This window comes from Sprattus sprattus (genome assembly GCF_963457725.1).
Source record: "Sprattus sprattus genome assembly, chromosome: 4".
In the NCBI taxonomy this organism is placed as follows: Eukaryota; Metazoa; Chordata; class Actinopteri; order Clupeiformes; family Clupeidae; genus Sprattus; species Sprattus sprattus.
In genome coordinates, this window is record NC_137923.1 from 37,022,849 (window position 1) to 37,043,746 (window position 20,898).

The 20,898-nt window shown below is 42.1% G+C and overlaps 1 protein-coding gene across 1 annotated transcript in view; it reads left to right on the forward strand.

Annotated features, from left to right (window-relative positions):
- Window positions 1–5,909: 5,909 nt before the first annotated feature.
- The window catches only part of LOC308363488 (thrombospondin-3b-like), a gene marked incomplete at both ends in the record, with an annotated part of 29,017 nt that continues 14,028 nt past the window's right edge, over window positions 5,910–20,898 (forward strand). The window contains 7 exons of the mRNA XM_080836295.1: window positions 5,910–5,990; window positions 9,694–9,763; window positions 10,523–10,602; window positions 12,302–12,394; window positions 15,944–16,126; window positions 17,078–17,154; window positions 17,343–17,500. Coding sequence (XP_080692421.1) covers window positions 5,910–5,990; window positions 9,694–9,763; window positions 10,523–10,602; window positions 12,302–12,394; window positions 15,944–16,126; window positions 17,078–17,154; window positions 17,343–17,500 — 742 coding nt within the window. The remainder of the gene's footprint in view (window positions 5,991–9,693; window positions 9,764–10,522; window positions 10,603–12,301; window positions 12,395–15,943; window positions 16,127–17,077; window positions 17,155–17,342; window positions 17,501–20,898) is intronic.

Genomic DNA, 20,898 nt, shown 5'->3' on the forward strand with positions numbered 1-20,898 from the left:
TAAGTTCATGTGTTTGAACCAACGATGCACTCCTAAACTCAGTTATCTAAATTGAAGCCCCAATATGCAACAATTATACTTCAGGATTAGGGTTAGGATAAGCAGTTTAACCTTAAAATAACAGCTTAAAAAAAATTGGGGCGCTACAATGACTTTTAATATGGAGAATCGCGTCCGTGCCATTGCGATAGCAGGGTCCATAGGCATTTAACTGCGTTCTGTAGTTTTGCCTGCTGCAGCCCGCCTACCTGACTTGTTTACTTTCTGCTGATCTAGTAGTAGCTTATTTGCCCTCATGCTTTGTCTTAAGTTGCACTTGCTTGATGTTTGACAGTGTAAGGACAGTCGTTGAGTAACTAGTTTGTCATAATGTCAAAGTCTGCACATTTCAAGAGATTTCGTTAGTTTTAGCTGCTAGCATACCTTTAGCGAATAGCTATTGTTCCGTTGTGCTGCTTTAAATGTTCTGATTTGTTTCACTTGACACATGACATCTTTCCGCCACTAGGTGACAACATTTTACGTCGTTTAAGTTGTATTTTGGCTCATAACTTGGGAATTTCTTTTTTTCCCCCAAATATAAAGACATAATGACATTAATTCATACCTGTCAAATTTAACCACCATTTTTACAAATGCTGATTGACACTTGACGTGAATGAGCCCTTCAGACAAAACGACTAGTGTAGAAGGGATATGTCAAAGGTATCAGCCAAATATTGAAGGTATTGCCTATGGTCAATATCTTAGGAAGTGAAAGTTTTAAATCAATGACCTAATTCTACCTAATAATAATAATAAAAAAAATCAATCAGCCACAACGTGACTCAATAACAGTTATATTTGTGTTCAGCAATTCAGCATCAGCAATTCCGGAGGAAGACTTCCTTCTCCTTCACATCACCATAGTGGCATAAGAACAGTGTTGTGCACGTTCACACCTCACATGAACTAGTTCAAAGTTTAGTTCATACAAGTAAATATGAATCGTTCACGTTCATAGTTCACCATTTCAATTCTGAACTCGTTCATAGTTCCAGGAGGACATAGTTTGCACAGAAAGGTGCTATTTTTACTGTTGGAAACTTTATCAGATTTGTACATTAGCAGTTTATGCTTAGCGACTTCACGAACAGTACCATCCTGCTAATTAAGTGACAGTGCTCGTAACAATTATGAGCAAGCTAAACTATAACAAACACGTAATGAGTATAAGGGTAGGCTACAAAGTCAAACTTAAGGCATTTGCATGGTTATCCAATTCACCTCGTACGACTTCACTAGAGACACGCCCTTTCTAATCTGATGATTGTACGACTCACCTCTACCTGCATGGTTCTACGAGGGGCTGTGGAGATTACCAACGGTTTATTATGATGTTACAAGGCCATTACATCATCAACAACAAACTATAAAATAAGAAATCGTTTGTTTTTATCCGTGTATTTTCAGTTAATGATCTTAACATTTTCAGATCTATGCAGTGCAATTGACACAATATATAAAATTATGTGAAATAACTGTGTATTGCCAATTGCACTGTTCAAGGTTTCTTAATGCACATACTTGAAAAGGAATTAAACTATGAAAAACACACTGACTGCCAGTTTCTCACTATTTGATGTATGCTCTTTCTCTTAATGATGGTCAATACTAGTAACTAAAGAAGCACTATTTCGATAGTTTATAGATCTTCTCAGTATTTTCAAAATGCACGAGTTCTGAAAGAAAAGTGAGCGTTTATCATAGACCCATGCACATGTATGACTGGCGATTTGACTAGCGAGATTCAAAGTAACGTAGAGGCAAATCTTTTTCACACACTTCACGTAGAGCATAAACCTTTAAATACTCCATGAAATTGGTTGCGAAATGTAAAAGGTTATCGTGATTTTTATCCAGAAAAACCGCAGCTCCTGGCAACTTGCGCTTGTTTGACACGTCTGACAGACCTCTGACTGGCAGTCAGTGTGTTTTTCATAGTTTAATTCCTTTTCAAGTATGTGCATTAAGAAACCTTGAACAGTGCAATTGGCAATACACAGTTATTTCACATAATTTTATATATTGTGTCAATTGCACTGCATAGATCTGAAAATGTTAAGAGCATGATTGTATATTATGTCAAATTGTACAAATGTACATATATATACAGTACTGTGCAAAAGTTTTAGGCAGGTGTGAAAAAATGCTATGAACTAAGAATGCTTTGAAAAATGTAAACAATAAATGTTTATTTTTTATCAGCAGGGTCTCTCCCAGACAAAGATTTCAAAGCAGACAGGGGTTTCAAAATGTGCAGTTCCAGCTCTTTTGAAGAAGACGTTGAGGATCGTAGACGCAGTGTTCAGCCAAGGAAACTTAATGCAGCTGATGAAAAACACATCAAGCTTATTTACCTTCGAAACCGGAAGATTTCAAGCAGTGGCATCAGCTCAGAACTGGCAGAAACCAGTGGCACCCAGGTACAGACATTTACTGTCCGGGGAAGTCTGGCCAGAAAGTGGTCTTCATGGAAGAGTTGCAGCCAAAAAGCTCTACCCCGACAAGGAAACAAGGCCAAGTGACTGAACTAAGCACGTAAACATAGAAACTATAGGGTGCAGAAACATGGCAGAAGGTGCTCTGGACTGATGAGTCAAAATTAGAAATATTTGGCTGTAGAAGAAGGCAGTTTGTTCGCTGGAGGCTGGAGAGAGGTACAATAATGAGAGTCTGCAGGCAACAGTGAAGCATGGTAAAGGTTCCTTTCCAGTTTGGGGCTGCATTTCTGCAAGTGGAGTTGGAGATTTGGTCAGGATGAATGGTGTCCTCAATGCTGAGAAATACAGGCAGATACTAATCCATCATGCAATACCATCAGGGAGGCGTATGATTGGCACCAAATGTATTCTGCAGCAGGAACATAACCCCAAACATACAGCCAATGTCATTAACAACTATCTTCAGCTTAAAGAAGAACAGAAAGTCCTGCAAGTGATATATCATATATATAAAATATATCAAGTGATATATCATATGTTATTCCATTGCACATTATACTGAGTCATTATATTATATTGGATTATACATATGCTATGTTATTTATATTACAGTTCAACTATTGAGATGTGTAGGCTATGTATATATTGAGATGTGTATATTTTTACTGCTATAGAAATATATAGATTTTTTTTGTAGCCTAATGTTGATTTGTGAAATAACAGTGTATTGCCAATTGCACAGTTCAAGGTTTCTTAATGCACATACTTGAAAAGGAACTATTAAACTATGAAAAACACACTGACTGCCAGTTTCTCACTATTTGATGTATGCTCTTTCTCTTAATGATGGTCAATACGTAGTAACTAAAGAAGCACTATTTCGACAGTTTATAGATCTTCTCAGTATTTTCAAAATGCACGAGCGTTTATTATAGACCCATGCACATGTATTAAACTAGCGAGATTCAAAGTAACGTAGAGGCAAATCTTTTTCACACACTATAAAAAAGTCTATAGTCTATACATGTCTATGGTCTATACATGTCTATTGTAGGGGGTTCATTTACTTTTGAAAATGCACTAATTCCATGTTTCATGTAGTTTTTTGGCTACTCAAACAATTTCCTCTAAACAAGTACATGCAAATGCTAAACATAAACCTGACATTTCATCTATGGAAAATTGGTGATAAAAAAATGAAAAATCATGGTAAAACAACAGAAAACGATTAAGTGCTCAAGGGGTTCACATACTTTCAAGTGGCACTGTATACTGTATGTGGAAGTATCATGCCTTCACTTTTGACAGGGCTCAACAAGTAAAAATAGACAATTATAGTTAGTTGCTTCATTCATTGATATATATACGGTATATTTGTGTGTGTGTGTCCTTGTAACAGGTATGTATATATAACACACACACACACACACACAGACACACAGACACACACACACACACACAGACACACACAAACACACACACATATTATGTTTATATTTTGTGCTTCTAAATATCCTCATTCTGTGTTCATCTATCTATCTATCTATCTATTCCTCTTTTAATATTGTTTTGTTTTCACCATCATTGTTGAGGTCCATCTGTCTGAAGATTTTGTCAGTTTCTCTGGTGTGGACTCATCCTCTGGCATCTTCATCACAGAGGACACCATTTTATAGATGGCCTGGAGACAGGGAGGGGAAAGGAGATAGGGCTCACCAAGTGAAAATAGACAATTATAGTTAGTTGCTTCATTCATTTTCTTTTCCTTTCCTGAAAAATGTTCTAGGTTCTCTGATAGGTGAAAATGTACCCTAGTTAGTTCAGGACTCCGGAGCTGCATGAAAGTACATTTATTAGACAAACAAACAACAACAATTGGGCTCCCCTCCCAGACGAGGCTGACAGTGAAGGCCCTGATAAATCCATTGCGCAAAGTTTATATAGTCAGAAGTTTAGCTTTCAGCAAGGATGATCACGTGGTGGATTTCTCACGTCTGAGGCTCCCTGTCTTGCAAGGATGGCAGTTTTGCACAAGGTCGGAAGAAGCAGAGTTCCCTTCTTATCTCCTCTGGTCTAAACATGCTCTTGTTCATATGCAGACTTAGTGGCACCTAATATTCTAGTTACACACACACAAAGAAAAGCCATGCTCCTGCTTTCATAAGCACATGATTCATACAAGGAATATATTAATACAAGGCACTTGATTATTATATTCCTAAGTCATTAACAGTGTTTGTAAATAATATCTATCATTCTCCATCTCAACCATTCTGACACTGCGAAACTAAAAGTATTTCACAAGGAAAGTGGTTTGGGTTGAGTTTTCCACCGTATTCTCCACTGTCTCATCTTATTCTCCACTCTCTCATGATCACACTCTTGGTGAACACCTGTGGTATGAGTGTGAGTAAAGACCCTGTCTTTCATGAGTGATAGATTCTGAAAGACTGCAACTCTGGAAAATAACCGTTCATAAAAAGAGCTTTCATCTCTCAATGGCTCTTTTCTTCCTCTTCTTCCACCCTCTCCTTCCACAGCTACCCATGGGTGGCAGCAGTGACTAATCCAAGAGCCAACAGGACCGGGGCCGTAGAGAACGCAATCCTACTATTCTCTTTTCTTTCTCTGACTCACTCACTCTAAGTTTTGTTTCTGCACCTGTCTCGAAGCGCCTCTGTCTCTTTTGTGGCTTTTTCTCTATCCGATTCTCTCTCTCCATTTCAACATGTGTCATGCTGCTCTCCTAGCCCAAGGCTACTGAACTCCTTTAGCCCAAGGCTACAAACAGATACCAAGCAAATGGGTTGTCTTAAAGCTGCAGAACCGCCTGCAAACACCAGGGGTCAGGCCGTTGTAGTGTCTGTACTGGGGAAAGCACAGCTACTTACCGGTAGCTTTAAACACAGGACCCTCATGCCCCAGTGACATGCTACAGTATAGCCAATTGAGGATTCCTTGATGTTTGAGGCACAGCAGTGCAGAAATTATTATTTCTATTAACGTTGTCAATGTCTAGGCCTATATTTTTTAATAATTTAGCACCGTATTTGATGGATACAAATATGAGCCGCCCACTGTAATCAACTGACTGAATAACACCCCACAGAGCTATCAGATAGTGAATCACAACTGTTTTACTACGTTAAGAAATGGTCATCAAAGTAGTACTAGTAACAACCCCCTCCTATCTGTGTAATTTCGTCCCTTAACTATTGCATTAGCATACGTTGCGAATTCCTCTGTTCATGCGAGCTTCCGGATCTCTCATCGAAAAACCAGCCAGCACGCTGACCTTATTTTCTTTACTTTTTTTACTGATCAGTCAGGTCCACGAGCAAGAAGTAACAAGTTTGGCAGAAACCATAGCAACAGTAACAGAGTCACGAAGTACTTCCGAGTGAAGAGTCATTCTGTCACTAAAACATGGCTGCCCCCTTGGAGTTGTACAGTTGGAAAGGCGATTGGGGTTTACCCTCTGTAGACGCAGACTGTTTAACTGTTCTGGTAAGATCCACAGTCTATGGTAACAATATTGGATCCGCAGTGAAATAAATAAGTGTCGGAAGCTAGTTTTGTCTTGGAGTACGTTAGAGTTATTGAATAGCTGTCTCGGTGAGGTGACCTGCCCATCGTGCCATAGACAAGCTAGCTATAACTGGATGTGTTTGAGCTATCTGCAATAAACACTTGACTGAATTCCTGTGACAAGCCACCGAAGGGACAACAAATATATCTGGTTTCAGCGTTAGAGAAAACGGTAGATAAGACCTGCTTATGTGGTTGAAATGTCAAATGGGCTGCCATAGGGGATGATCATGTCTCTCTCTAACGTTACTTCAGGTCACTTTGTAGCTAGGGGCTGCATGCAGTGATTTCAAGTAAAATAAAATATGCCATTTAAATGTAGTTTTTGTTGGCAACGTCATAGTTTTTCGAATCAAATTAATATATATGCCAGAACGCACAAGGTTACAAAGTAATGATAGCCAAACCTAAGTGCCCTGGTGAACGTTGCCTTAGTTATAATCAAAGATTACATAGCAGCGCTCGAGAATCTTTGAACCTAGGCCTAATTAATATGCCACCCAGAACGTCTGACCAGTTTCAAGCAATCCCTATTGTTTACAGTATGGCATACCTTTCCTCACGTGACTAATAGCTTTGACGAATCAAACTGACCGAAATAGATGAGAACAGGTCATGAGGTCAAGTAGCCTACACGTTTATTCAAAATTTTGTAAAGTCAGGACCCATGTTTTGTAGCGTATGGCTGTTCCCTTTTTGGGGGGGGGGACACATCTTGTTGGTTTGAGTAAATATATTTAGTTTGGGTATAATTACAGATTATGTAACATTTAAAACAAAACATATAGCCCATTTAATTACATTGAAATATGTATCTCTATACATTGTTAGCACTTAGTAACTGGAGCCAATCTGTTTAAATAGATAATGGGATAATTGCTTTGCTGGTGTGAGAGGGTTGTTATAGAAAGGGATCTGTTTGTAATCATTTAGCTTTATTTTTGTTCACTCCTGTGTGTCTGTCATCTGATGGAGGAGATTATCTAGCTGTCTGTCACAACTGCCTAAATAGCAGCACTCCATAGCATTTGCAAAGAGGAAGAGGGGGGGAAGAAACAACGAAAAACAATGAAAACATACAAAGAACTGTCCCCTCTTCCCAAGAATGTCAAGACAAACATGGCTCCCCATGAACAATCCATTACTCAGTACCACTGTTGTGTAGTGTGTGTGTGTGTGTGTGTGTGTGTGTGTGTCCGGTGTGTGTGTGTGTCCTGTGTGTGTGTTCGTGTTCGTGTGTCTGTCTGTGCCTGTGAGAGTGTTGGTTTTACTACTATTGTGTGTGTGTTTTTGTTATCTGTCACTTCATAAGTTAATACACAGGATATACATGTCCCCTCCAAGACTATGCCTTCAGTATTGTGGCAGTGATTAAATCCCAGCCTAGGGCGAGAAGTGAAGATTTGTATTTCCTCTCCTGTCTACTAAGCTTCCTATGCTTTACTGAACACAATTAGCAGATCAATGGGTTAGTAGCACAACAGCTGGATGCAGCGTGCTTCATGCTGCTGTTAGAGTTGCCACTCTCCCCAACAGTTGCCACTCTCCCCTACCATTCTCTGTTGACACTTTTGAAGGAGACCCCTAATCATTTACTTTTTCACTTTATTAGGTTTTTCACTTTACACATATTCTAGCTAAATAAAATGTTTTGCCCTCCTCCCTCATGTCCTCGCCAGACTAGGGTAGTCCCTGAGTCAGTGGTAGGAAAATATTTCAACTGATTTCTCCACCCCGCACCCCCAATCTTTCATTCGCAAGGAGACATATCCTTTCTCCTATTCTCAGGCTACCAGCAGAGAGGGAGAGATGGTTTACCATTACCGAGCACACTCTGGAGACTCAGAGCAGGATATGGTGTCCAGTTACCGTGACTAGCCTATGCATTTGGAAGGAGAGGAGTCTCTTGCCGTGGTCACAGTCAGTTTGTGAGGGTGGGGTGGGGTGGGTTGAGGTGGTTGACAGACCTGTAATTACGAGCGCTAGACTTCATGTTGTGTGCTGTCATTGGTCCTTCTAAAGTGTGGTGGGCTTTTGTCTCAGTGTTTGTATAGGATAGTATGTGCTGAGAAAAATCTTAAAGAATGTTGAAGTGCTTTAAAAAAACACATAGAGGAGGTCAGTTTGCAAAACTACTTTTTGTTCTGTTTTGCCTTGCATTGCTTTGAAATGGCCTTACATCTAAGAGCTCTTCACAGAACTAAAAGGCTTCCTGGTACTAATGCTGTTCTCAAGAATGCACCAAGGTGTTAGAGGCTAGCCCTACTCTTTAGTCTCCTCTTAAATCAGGACAGAAGCGTCTGAGGGCTTCAGGCTGTGCAGTAATGTCATACGATCTTCCACCACAGCTCAGACATGTTTTTTTTAAACACAGGACCACAAAATGTTCCAGCATCATCTGGCTCTTTATGTGTTTGCTTATGTTTAGTTTATGGAGAGCCACCGTGGGCCCCACCATTACTCTCTCTCTCCCTTTTTCTTTCTTTCTCTCTCTCTCTCTCTCTCACTGCCTCATCTGATGTGCTGCTCTACTGGCCTCTGGAGCCACGATTGCTCAGGGCCCCTTTTACAGGCTCAGGTCATGCTGGAGTGTCTCAGTTAAACCTCTGCTCCCTTTGCCCTTTGATTAGGAGCAGAAGGTGAGGGTTTAAAGGCGTGTTTTGTCAGTTTAACTGACTAGAAATGATGATGCTGTGGTCTAGCCATACCAAGGCATTCCCCATGGAGAGTTGCACTGTCATGGTCTAGTTTTTGGTGGTTAGGTGTTGACCCTAGGCTGTTAGTCGAGAAATTTGTCATTGGCTTGTCATCAAGCGAAATTTACTCTTTTAATTCTTACTACCAGTTAGGCATATGTGATTGATCAAAGTTGTGAGGAGGACTAGACTAACCTCAGAGACTCAGAGGAATTTGCCGAAGGGGATATTTTCATTTTATGTGTTTTAATAGTAGTTGCCTGACTCTTTAAGAAAGAGGGGGTTCATACCTCAGAGAGGCCTCATATGATCCCCAGCAACCAGCATCCCTTTCCTTTCTCCCTCTCTCTCTCTCTCTCTCTCTCTCTCTCTCTCTCTCTCTCTCTCTCTTTCTTTCCCATTTTCTCTTTCTTTTCCTAGTTACTTTTTCTGCCACCCATGGAGAGGTAGCCAGCATGTGCTGCTGCCAGACAAACATTTTCAGCATGTATGGATGAAATTAATGAAATCCAGCTGTCGATGCACTCAAACTTGTTTACAAATCTGACATGCTTGGAGTGGGTTCAGACACACCATTTTCCTGTTGCTCCACAAAATGGCCTTTATGATGTGAGATTGTGTCTGCTGGTCGTCGTGAAAAAAAGCAGGTCTTGAAGTGTGGTTTGTCTCGCTTTCTCATAATCAGAGTAATCCTCCTGTAATCTCACTCTTCCCCTAATGAGGTTTCTGCATTATTTGACCGGTTAGCATCAGCCAGATGATGTGAGGTTTGGAAACTAAATGTTTTAAAGCGATCTCAAAAGTGTAAGATCAGGGATGTGCAAGTTGAAGCAAAATACTCAGTTTCTTCCTCACCATCATGTTGCATCCTCCCCTCCCCCACCATATTGGTCTCCAACCCTTTCTCCTCTTCCATTCTTTCTCAGGCCTATGCCAAGTTTGCTGGGGCGCCACTCAAAGTTCACAAAATCACCAACCCCTGGAGAAGCCCCACCGGTGAGTGAGAGAAAGAGAAAGAGACCTTGATAAATTAATTGGGGGGGGGGGGGGGGGGGGGGAGAAAAACATTTCAGCACTTTTTCCTACCAGAGAAAAGAGAGGGTCAAAGGTCACTACTGTTGGGCCCGCAGGGTGGTGGAACCACTTGACTCCACTTTGCGTGGAACCTCAATAACCCCACAGTCACCACCCATGCCCAGCCCCCCTCCCTCCCTCGAAAAAAAACACTCATGGCTGTGAGGAATCGCGTGATATACGAGGAAAGGAAGCCCTACGCTGATCCCCACCCCCTTTTCCTCACACCGGGCCATAGGTCGTAGGCTCAGAGGTTACAAGGTCATCGATCACCTGACTCCCTTCACTCTTTGTATGTTTTTTGTACTCTCTCTCCCTCTGTACCTCCCTCCCTCTTTCTCTCTCTCTCCCCCTCTCTATGTCTTACTCTCTCCCCCTCTACTTATTTCCTTCTGTACATCTCTCTAAGTCTGTCACTCTCTTCCCCTCTACCTGTCACGTTCTCTTTCTCTCTATATATATGTCTGTCACTCTCTCCCCCTCTACCTGTCACATTCTCTTTCTCCCCCTCTACCTCTCTCTCTATCTATGTGTGTCTGCCTGTCTGTCTTTCTCCACTCTTTGTTTCTTTCTTTCTCAGACTCCCTTCTTACCATTAAGTCTTTCAACATTATGGTGGTGTCATGGTCAAGACTAGGGTTTAGGGCCCACTCCTCATCCATGTGCTGTTCTCTTCTGTAGGTACCCTCCCTGCACTGAAGACCGGGGAAGAAGGCAGCGTCTCACAGCCCAGTAAGATCATCATTCACCTCCGGAAACAGGTGAGTGACCTCAAACTCTAAACCTCTAAGCCCCATGCCTGGCCCTGCAAATGGCTTAACAGGTGAAAGCTGCACTTGACTTTAGCGGAGACACACACACACACACACACACACACACACACACACACACACACACACACACACGTAGAGAGAGAGAGAGAGAGAGAGAGAGAGAGAGAGAGAGAGAGAGAGAGAGAGAGAGAGAGAGAGAGAGAGAGAGAGAGAGAGAGAGAGAGAGAGAGAGAGAGAGAGAGAGAGAGAGAGAGAGAGAGAGAGAGAGAGAGAGAGAGAGAGAGAGAGAGACACACAGGTGTGGAGGATACTCGGTGTTTCAGGAACCATACATTTAAAATTTTGCTCCTTGGAAACAGGTGATTGATCCTCAGCTCCTTCAGATGACGACTTCACCAAAACAGGAGGCCTTCAAATAGGAATGTGCAAAAACCCACTAAAAGACCCGTGTTAAATACATACATATGCACACGCAAAGACACAGCAATTACCGCATGTATAGAACAGGAAAGAGTAAGGCTTTGACATCTGGAGGCATTTGATGGCCTCGTAGAGTCGTTTCAACAGGATGTAACGGCGGCCATCTGTCTCTGAGGTTGAAATTAACGCGGCATGCCATCAGCAAGACTCCTGCAGACACCCTGTGTTCAGTGTGTTGTCTTAAAGTACAGAGGGCGAAGTACAGTAAAGCCACACATTTTCATCTTAAGGTGCACTTGTTTTATTACTCCTAGAGGAATCTCAAAAACAACCTTCCTTGTCTTAATACAACATGTTCTCCTAAACCTCGCTTTACCAGTCTTCCACAAAAGCACTCTTTGCAGTCAGGGGTATCCAGTGTATCCGCCTACTGGATCAATCTCCTTTGGCACAGGGGCCAAACTTCACTAAAAGCCAGAGCTCAGTAAAGAACCATGTCCTTCTCTCACCTGCCTTTCTTCAAGGCTCTACACCCCAAGCCAATCCATCATGTGTGCCACCCAGCTGGAAGGCATTACAAGCATTAGAAGCAGTTAGCACCTCTCTGTTTGGCATGAGACCGCAACCAGGCGCCATGTCTGCCCAATACAGGAGCCTGAAAGAGTTTAGACTAAACCTTGATTGGCCTGTCATTCTTCAGAGAGCCAACAGCGTGTTAATAAAGTGTGAAAAGGCACTTCTAAGTCCTTTGTAAATCAGGCTTAGAGTCTTAATGAGTTGAGTGCCTTTGCCTTTACATGCAGTGTAATGGCACAGGTTCTTGGCAATAACAAACACAGCAGTGGATCGTCTTTGCCCATTGGCTGAGTTCTTGTGGGCTTTGGCAGAGGTGTTTCATGGGCAGTGGGTACTGGCACAAAAATGTATAGGCACTTGGGTCTTGTGAAGAGGCCGTAGGCTTTGATACTCAGGTGTTTTAACATTTTATTTATTAACACCTCTCACATTTAATTCTGTGTCAAAAATGAGCCCTTCGGCAACCTAAAATGAAGAATAAAAATATAAAACCGGGTATGATATGGATAATTGCAGTTTCCAATTAAAAAGATAAAAGAGAATATTAATATAACGTGTGTGTTAAACCCAGATACATTACATTCTGCGTAAGTCAGAAGGAGTATCATATGTATTCTGTATATGTCATTGTGCACCGACACAACGTATTTGAAAACTAGAGTGTAATTGTGCGCATCTTTCATTCTTGCAGAAGTATAATGCAGACTATGACCTCTCAGCCAAGGAAGGAGCGGACACACTGGCATTCGTCTCACTGCTGGAAGAGAAACTACTACCTGCACTGGTATGACTCAAAAAGATAGAAAGATAGAAAGACAAAGCAGCACATTGTAATGGAGGTGGAATTATAGTGGCGGCACCAGGAACCCCCCCCCCCCCCCCCCCCCTTACTTATTCACCAAATACTGATGTCAAGTAAGCAATTTGATATAGATTTGAACTCAAAACATTGAAGAAATGTTCAAAGAGATTTAGTCATATAGGGTTTTTTGGGTCCTCTGATGCCTGCCTTTTTGTAAACGATCCCCCGTGTTTACAGCTCCTACACACTGACACTCTGTCTTCCACTTCTCCCTTGTTGTCCTCTGCATCTGCCTCTCATTAACTTGCTACCTGGCCCTTTAACACACACAGCAGTCTGTCAGCGTTTCATGAAAGCCGCCGTGCCGTGCGTTTTGATTGCTATCTAAATGTGAAAAGGCTGTTTGACTCTTGGCCTGTGCCAGAGCTGGGGAACCCTGCGGATTTAGGAGCATTAGAAACGAACCAAAGAAATTCCCAACAAGATATCGCTACCTCTGAGACGCCGTCCTGGCTTGACCTGTGGAGCTTGAAGTCTCACGATGTTCACTCAGACCCGGACAGTGGAAAAAATGCTATTGTAGCTGATGGATTTTTTCCCTCGTTCACTTACAATATTTTATCTTGTGCAAAATCAAAGACTTTCCATGGATGTGGACTAACACACTCCTACAAGGTTAGCCAGACTTGATAGCCCAGAGAACATGTTAACACATTTAGCCAGAGATTCAGTCAAGCTATTTTTATTGAAGTCTTTCCTTATTATTTTATCCAAACCACCCTTACATTTTGTATCATTTAGATGTGTAAATTACAACAGAGCTTGAACCAGAACTTGAAGAAGTGATAAGGGAACTTGGCTGACTCTTAGGACCTTCTCCTTGTGTTAAGGAGGCCCACTGCCTATATTAAAGCCTCCATTTCCTGTATAAAAGGAGAGATAGTCTCGTTGACACAGCAGGTACAGGGTGTGAATCAGGTTACGTGCAGAAAAGATGTCCCTCCGGCAGCTTGTCTAGCCAGATCTCGCCCATAGTCCCACTGACTTGCTAGCGCAGGGTTGTCGCTCTCCAAACTCTCATGGTTGGAGCAGTACTGAAGAGTGAGGCACTGAGCAAAACATCCAAATTCTACACTGTGTGCACAATTATTAGGCAAGTAGTATTTTTGAGGATTAATTTTATTATTAAACAACTACAGTGCTCTCGTCAATCCTAACTGTCAATAAATCTCTAACCTGAATATTAATGAAAGTAAAAGTGAGGTTTTGGCTTTCTTAGGAGAATATCTATGTGTGCACAATTATTGGGCAACTATGAGTGTGCAGAATTATTATGCAACTAAATGAAAAACGACAAATTTCCCATCTGACATGTTTATTTCCATCTGTTAAAGTGAGAATAATAAACAAACAACTCAAAATTTACAAATAAACACTTCTGACATTTCCAAAAAAAAGTCAGTGACTAATATAGCCACCCTTCTTTTCAATAGCAGTAATAAGCCTCGCATTCATTGAGCCTGTCAGTTTCTTGATCTGTTGACGATCAACGTTTTGTGCAGCAGCAACCACAGCCTCCCAGACACTGTTCAGAGAGGTGTACTGTTTTCCTGCACTGTTAATCTCCTGTTTAAGAAGGCTCCACAAGTTCTCAATAGGGTTTAGGTCAGGTGACGACGGAGGCCATGTCATTTTTAAGGCCTTTACTGGCTAGCCACGCAGGGGAGTACTTTGTTGCATGCGCTGGAGCATTGTCCTGCACAAAAATCATGGTCTTCTTGAAAAATGCAGACTTTTTCCTGTACCACTGCTTGAAGAAAGTGTCTTCTAAAAACTTGCAGTAGGTTTGAGAGTTGATCTGGAGTCCATGATCATCTTTAATAATAACAGCCCATACCAGTACCCCACCTCCTCCTTGCTGGCGTCTGAGTCGAAGTGGAACTCTGTGCCCCTTACTGATCCAGCCACGGGCCCATCCATCTGGTCCGTCAAGACACTCTCATCTCATCAGTCCATAAAACCTTTGAAAAATCTGTCTTCAGATAGTTCTTGGCCCAGTTTTGAAGTTTCATCTTATGTGTCTTGTTCAGTGGTGGTCGGGTTTCAGCCTTCCTTACCTTGGCCATGTCTCTGAGCACTGAACACCTTGTACTTCTGGGCACTCCAGGGAGGTTGCAGTTTGAATCTTTGGCAGTTAATTTGCGTCTTTCTGTCTCAACACGTTTCTTGCGACCCTGACGACTATTTGCAACAAAACGCTTGATGGTTCTGTAATCACGCCCCAATATCTTAGCAATTTCAAGAGTGCTGCATTCCTCTGAAAGACTTTTTACAATTTTTGACTTTTCAAAGTCAGTTAAATCTCTTTTTTGGCCCATTTTGCCTGAGGAAAAGAAGCTGCCTAATAATTATGCACACCTTGATATAGGGTGTTGATCTCCTTAGGCCACACCCTCCCTCATTACACAGATAACACCTGATATGCTTAAATCCAATAAGTATTCAAGTTTATACAGCTTGGAGTTGGAAAATATGCATAAAAATCATGATGTGGTCAAAATACTCACTTGCCTAATAATTGTGTATTTTACTTACGTACATGATGCCCCTTTTCCCACAGTTCTAGCAAGAACGATAGAGGAGTCTTTTTAAGATACCCCACAGTCTTTTTAAGATACCCCATAGTCTTTTTGAGCTACCTCACAGTCTTTTTAAGATACCCCAGTGAATCTCTCACCAGGGCATGCACAAGGAATACCATCTCCAATGACCAACGACTTAACTCTCTGTCCTCGCACCTGACCTGACCCTTGACTGATCTCAACCCCAACCCTTTTGACCCATATCCCTAACAGTGACCTCAGATCGTGAGTTATGTTCATCTCCCAGCCACATCCTTTTCCCAGCCCTCACTCTATTCTAGAGTTGGACCCCAATCCAGTCCTGCTGAGTTCTGTCTCCTTGACCCCTCATCTAAAACTGGAGCACCTTCTCCACCTACAACTCATACGCTGCCCTGCGTGCTGCTCCCTGCTCTATTTTTACACATTTGACTAGAACTTAACTGCTTCTGAACTATTTGTTATAACTCTCCCGGTGATAAGCGTTTACTCCTACCCTTGCTTGTAGTTTTATGTGCTTTTTTAAAATCCTCACATGGCTTAGCTGTCTCTGGGCTGGATCAGGATAAACCTAACCTTTTAAACACCTGTCATGTGTTTCATGCTTCAAGATTGCACCCAATTAAATCATAACATGAACGATTAAATTAATATGAAAGAATAAATGATTGTGTAAACATAAAACATAAATAGAGGAGTAATCAACCCTTAAGAACATAATCTCTCTTGCTCTCTCCTTCTTCCTTTCTCTGCCACTCTCCCTCGATACTTTTTCCTTCGTCTACTGTAGTTTCTTTCCTCTTTCCTCTTCCCCCAGTACCCCTTTCCTCTCTAGTATATCTTTAGATATGTCATATCATATTGTTTTTGTTTCTTTCTGTCTTTTTTATTTTTGGTATGATCCCTTCAGATCTACACCCTGTGGGTGGACGCTAAGAACTACGTGGATGTAACGCGCCGCTGGTACGCCGAGAACATCCCCTTCCCCCTCAACTTCCTGCTGCCCAGCCGCATGCACAACCAGCAGATGGAGAGACTCCGGCTGGTCAGGGGAGACCCCATGCTGGAGCCAGGGGAGGAGCTGGAGAAAGAGGTGAGAGGGAGAATAGTAGTGAGAGAAGAAAAGATGTAGAGAAAGGAAGGAAAAGGGGGATGAGAGAGAGAGGGAGAAGGAGATTGCGGCTGGTCAAGGGAGACCCACTGCTGGAGTATAAGGAAGAGCTGGAGAAAGAGATGAGGCAGAGAGAAAGATTAAAAGAAAGAAAGAAAGCAGGGAAATGGAGGGAGAGACAATAGGTGACCGATAGAAGATAGAAAGGATGAGTATGATGGAAAGAAAATGCGAGGCTGAATGAGAGGTACAATGAAGTTGAAGAGAAACCAAAGAGAGTAAAAGGTGAAGGTGAATAAGACGATGGAGGAGAGAGAGAGAGATGGAAAACAAGGTCAGTCAAGGAGGGGAAGAAGAGGGTGTGTGGGGGGGGGGGATAAGGAAAGAATGGTAGAGATAATCAAGCTGTGGAGGAGCTATTACAATATGCAATGACTGCCATACCAGCTGCTTGTTTCAGCTATCAGTCATTGCCTGCTACTCTAAACTCTCTGAGGTTAGTTTAGACGGCAGGGGAAGCATTTGATGAAAGGATCTTTTTCCATTCTTGGTCCACTTTTGGGTGACCCCAGAGGTCAAGCAGACTTCATGAAAAGTAGTCTAAGCATGGCCACTGTTTACAAAACATACAGGTAATGGCAGTAACTGTAGGGTTACTGTGGCAACCACCTGGTGACATCACAGTGTTTGTGAATTAAAAGAGGGGGAGGAAAAGAAAAAAGAAAGTAATTTGAGGTAATTGCAGATCCATTGCTTACATTGGTGCATTGGATCATTATCGCTACAGATTTTTGAACGTTTTCAGTTTTAGCCATGATGTAACTCTTGTATGGGTTTATGTGTCTAGATAAATAGATGGATGGGTTTAAACAGAAGAGATAAAGAGTTGGTACTGATGGTCGGCTTGGTAACCAAACCTCTTCCTGTCTTTAGCTCTACCGGGATGCTGTGGAGTGTATGACCCTCCTTTCACAGCGCCTGGGCTCACACAAGTTCTTCTTTGGAGATTCGTAAGTGGCCTTCGCCCGTGTGTGTGTGTGTGTGTGTGTGTGTGTGTGTGTGTGTGTGTGAGAGAGAGAGAGAGTAAGAGTGTGTGAGAGTGAGAGTGAAAGTGAGAAAAAAAGAAAGAAAGAAAGAAAGAAAGAAAGAGACAGAGACAGAGATTGTGTATTGACGTCCACCCGGCGTGTGTCTGCAGGCCGTCCTCTCTGGACGCTTATGTCTTTGGCCACCTGGCTCCTCTGCTGAAGATCAAGCTGCCTAATGGGAAACTGGAGCAGCACCTCTCCTCTCTGGACAACCTGCGGCATTTCTGCACCAACATCCTCGTGCTCTACTTCCCCACTGAAGTCAGAGGTTAGTCACGTTTTCAAAGAGTTTTGGACTGTTGGTGTTTCTTAAAAATCTCTAAAATCAATGTATCCGCACACTTCTCTTTGCATAAAGTTTATCTTTTAATCCAGAACATAAGCAATCAGACTTTCACACTTCGCACTGTTGGCTGAAAGATGCAGTTCTCCAAGCTGTGTGTGTCATGTACCAACTGCCCCTGTCAGATCAAAGTGTTTGTAGTCCAGCTAGTCCTCAAAACCGGCCAATGCTTTGACAATAAGCTGATGTGTTCCAAAAGCTTCCTCACTCTCACCTTCGTGTCTCACAATTTCAACTGACCCCAAACCCCCTCCTTCCATTTCAGAGCCCCCTACTCGCAAGATGTCCGTGTATCCAGAAGGTGGGGACTTTGACAATGAGCCCCACAAGAGGCGCAATCAGATCATATCTGTGCTGACGGCCATAGGTGCTATGCTGGGCTATGCCATCATGACGGGCATTGTCTCCATCAAGCACATCCGGCCACAGGGGGCGATAGAGAGCAGCTCTGTGGTAGAGACCGAGGAAGAGGAAGGCGAGGAAGACTGAGTAGCGGAACCAGGAAGGTGAAGACAAAGGGACGCCACCGTTAGAGGGGGACAGGTGTTTGTGTGACAGACTTTGGTTTGAAGGGTGGGGACTGCAGCTTCCTTTCCCATTCCTTTTTTTTTTGTTTTTTAAGTTAATCTGCCAAAGAGCACCAATAACCTCACCTAGAGTAATCACTGGTTAAACACTATGCCACAGGTAGAACATTGTTGATACTAATGTTGTTGTTTTTTTATTACTTCATTATTTTGCCAGTATGGCTTCGCTGCAAGGTTTAAACAGGGAAACACTGATGTGAATGTGTATTGTACCAAGATGCTCCAAATCCTGAACCCGTAATGGTACTGTACGCCTCTTCTTATTTTTTTCAGTTCAAGTCTCAGACACATTAACTAATGTTTTGTCCGATTTTTACTCAGGCAAATAGAATTTATTGACTTGATTTCAGGTCATGAAAAATGAAGTCATCTTTCACAGACTCAAGGCTCGGACTGTTGTGTTCTGTGTGTTTAGTCTCCAAACCCTGATGTCCCTTACTCCTAAGTCCTTGAACCCCAACACACTCTGTGAGGCCGAATACTTTCTGTGTCTAACAAAATATAAGGTAAAGAGTTTTAATATTAGTATAAGGGAACCTGAAGTTTCTTTTAAACAAAATCTACACCTTGGAAATTTCAAACTATGACAGCTATAGCCATTCTCCCATACTTTTTATCTGGGATTTCATATTACACAATTTCAAATTTGAACTTGCATGTCATACATACATACTAACATACTAAACATAAAAACTAGGAATAAAAACCCCATGCATTCTATCATTTTAATGTCCCATCTCAAGCGAAACAGCCAGCATTCTGATTGAAGATGACTGTGTTGTATATGACCATGGCCCATGTACAAAGAGTCTCTTAAAAAATGGGGAGGGGATCAGACTGTGTACTGCGAGTGTCCACATGGTGCAACAGCACTTAAACTTTTAAAAAGACATTTTTGCAGTCAGATGAAGGTTCCTGTGTGTTTCTGAGCAATTCCATTAAACTTGAACTTTCTTCCAGTCTGCCTTGGTGCTGCTCCAAATGAGAGAAGTGTATGGTGAGGCAGACAGTGATTTGTATATTCAAGCCGTATCATGTTATTGTTATGCTCATAAATTAGGAATAAATGTTTATCCAAGGAGTTGCAGTAAATGCCTCAGTCTTGATGTGCACACTTCTCACAGTCCAACAGCTGAGCTGTAAATTATACCAAATAGGCCTAATTGATTGCATTGATGGAGCAGAATAAACAGATGACGCAAAATGGATACAGGCAATTGAAATAGACAAATGTCCTTTATCTATCGGAACAGATGCGAGTGAAAGCTATTTTGTTTACTTGGCTTGGGAAATGTGAATGGTAAAGGCTTTTCATAAGGACCATGAAATGACGACATTAGCCTACTGCTTTATCATCATGTTTCAAATGAACAACAGTAAATCAAGCAGATGGCTGATACCCGTTATAGTATTTAAGACGTGCACGAGTTTAGTGAGTTGATGACTGTTTGACGACGTGTTGCACAGGGTGGAGCAAGGGATGTAGAATACAACAAACAGTTGGAATGTGAAGTTGTAAATATCAGCGATTTGTCAGTCATTTAACGTAACGTCACCAAACAATGAGTTCTGATTGAAGCATTATTCTGAGGACGCGTGCTATCGTTGGAAAAAAATCTGTACGGACAGTGGTTGGTAAGATTTACAATTTCGAACAGCCTTCCCATGTCTTTTACCCCTACACAGTAATTGACGCCTGCGGCTCAACTGTTTCTCATTAGCACAAGTAACGTGTTTTGCGCTGGGCACCCCAAGAGGAGTGAATCGGCAGCAAGACATCTGAGCATTCTTCAGCCCAGCGCGCAGGTCAGCGCAACTACTCCCCCGAGCCGCCGAGCTGTGAAAGCTCACATTATCACACGCGCGCACAGTACGGACATCCCCTGCCTGTCCATCGGGGAACCGGGAAAGCTAAATAGTGTTTGTAAAACTTTTTGAAAACTTTTTTTCACTGGGCGTAACAGTGTTTTGGATAGCATCAATGGGATTAGGAACGCGTAGAATGGAGGCTAACGGACTGCTGGCAAAATTGCTTATTTTGCTTTCAGCATTACAATGCCACCTAACCCACTCATCAGAAATGCAAGGTACATTTGGTGTCCTCTTAATGGGATGTTGTTAGTACAATTAATGCCGCTTCAAATCTATATTGGAAATAATAGTGTTTAATACTTTGTCTATGTATCTAGAGAAGCTATTTACTGTTCTCTATTGTTTTCCTCATAATTGGACATGGTTAGTCCAATGTTTGGAGTCACATTCCAACAGGGTTTGCGCGGCAGGTTAATCTTTAACCCCAATGTCTCTTTGTGTGCGCGTTTTCTCGCTTAACTGCACAATGTCGATTAGATAGACGTGCAAATGTCGGGGCAATCATCTGCGGTGAATGATGTGTGTAGGCTTAACTCCATTAAATTACCATATTGGCTGCGCACCAAGCTCTTGTCATGAGTTTCAATTCATTTTGTCATTACAATGCACTCAGTGATGAACTATGTACATGTCAACTTTTTAAGGAAGATTTTTTTTCTTTTGGAAAAAAAATCATAATTTTACGTGTCAGCGCAACTGAAGAAGAGCAAAGATGCCTCGTTGAAGATTTTCCTCACCATATAGGATAAACTTGTCAGAGGTCGTTTCTTCGATAACACAGCCCCGCACATAAAGCAGGTCATTGTGAAGCCTTATCAAACTGTCAGCGCTGAGTTAGAGTTGTTACAGATTCACATATTAACT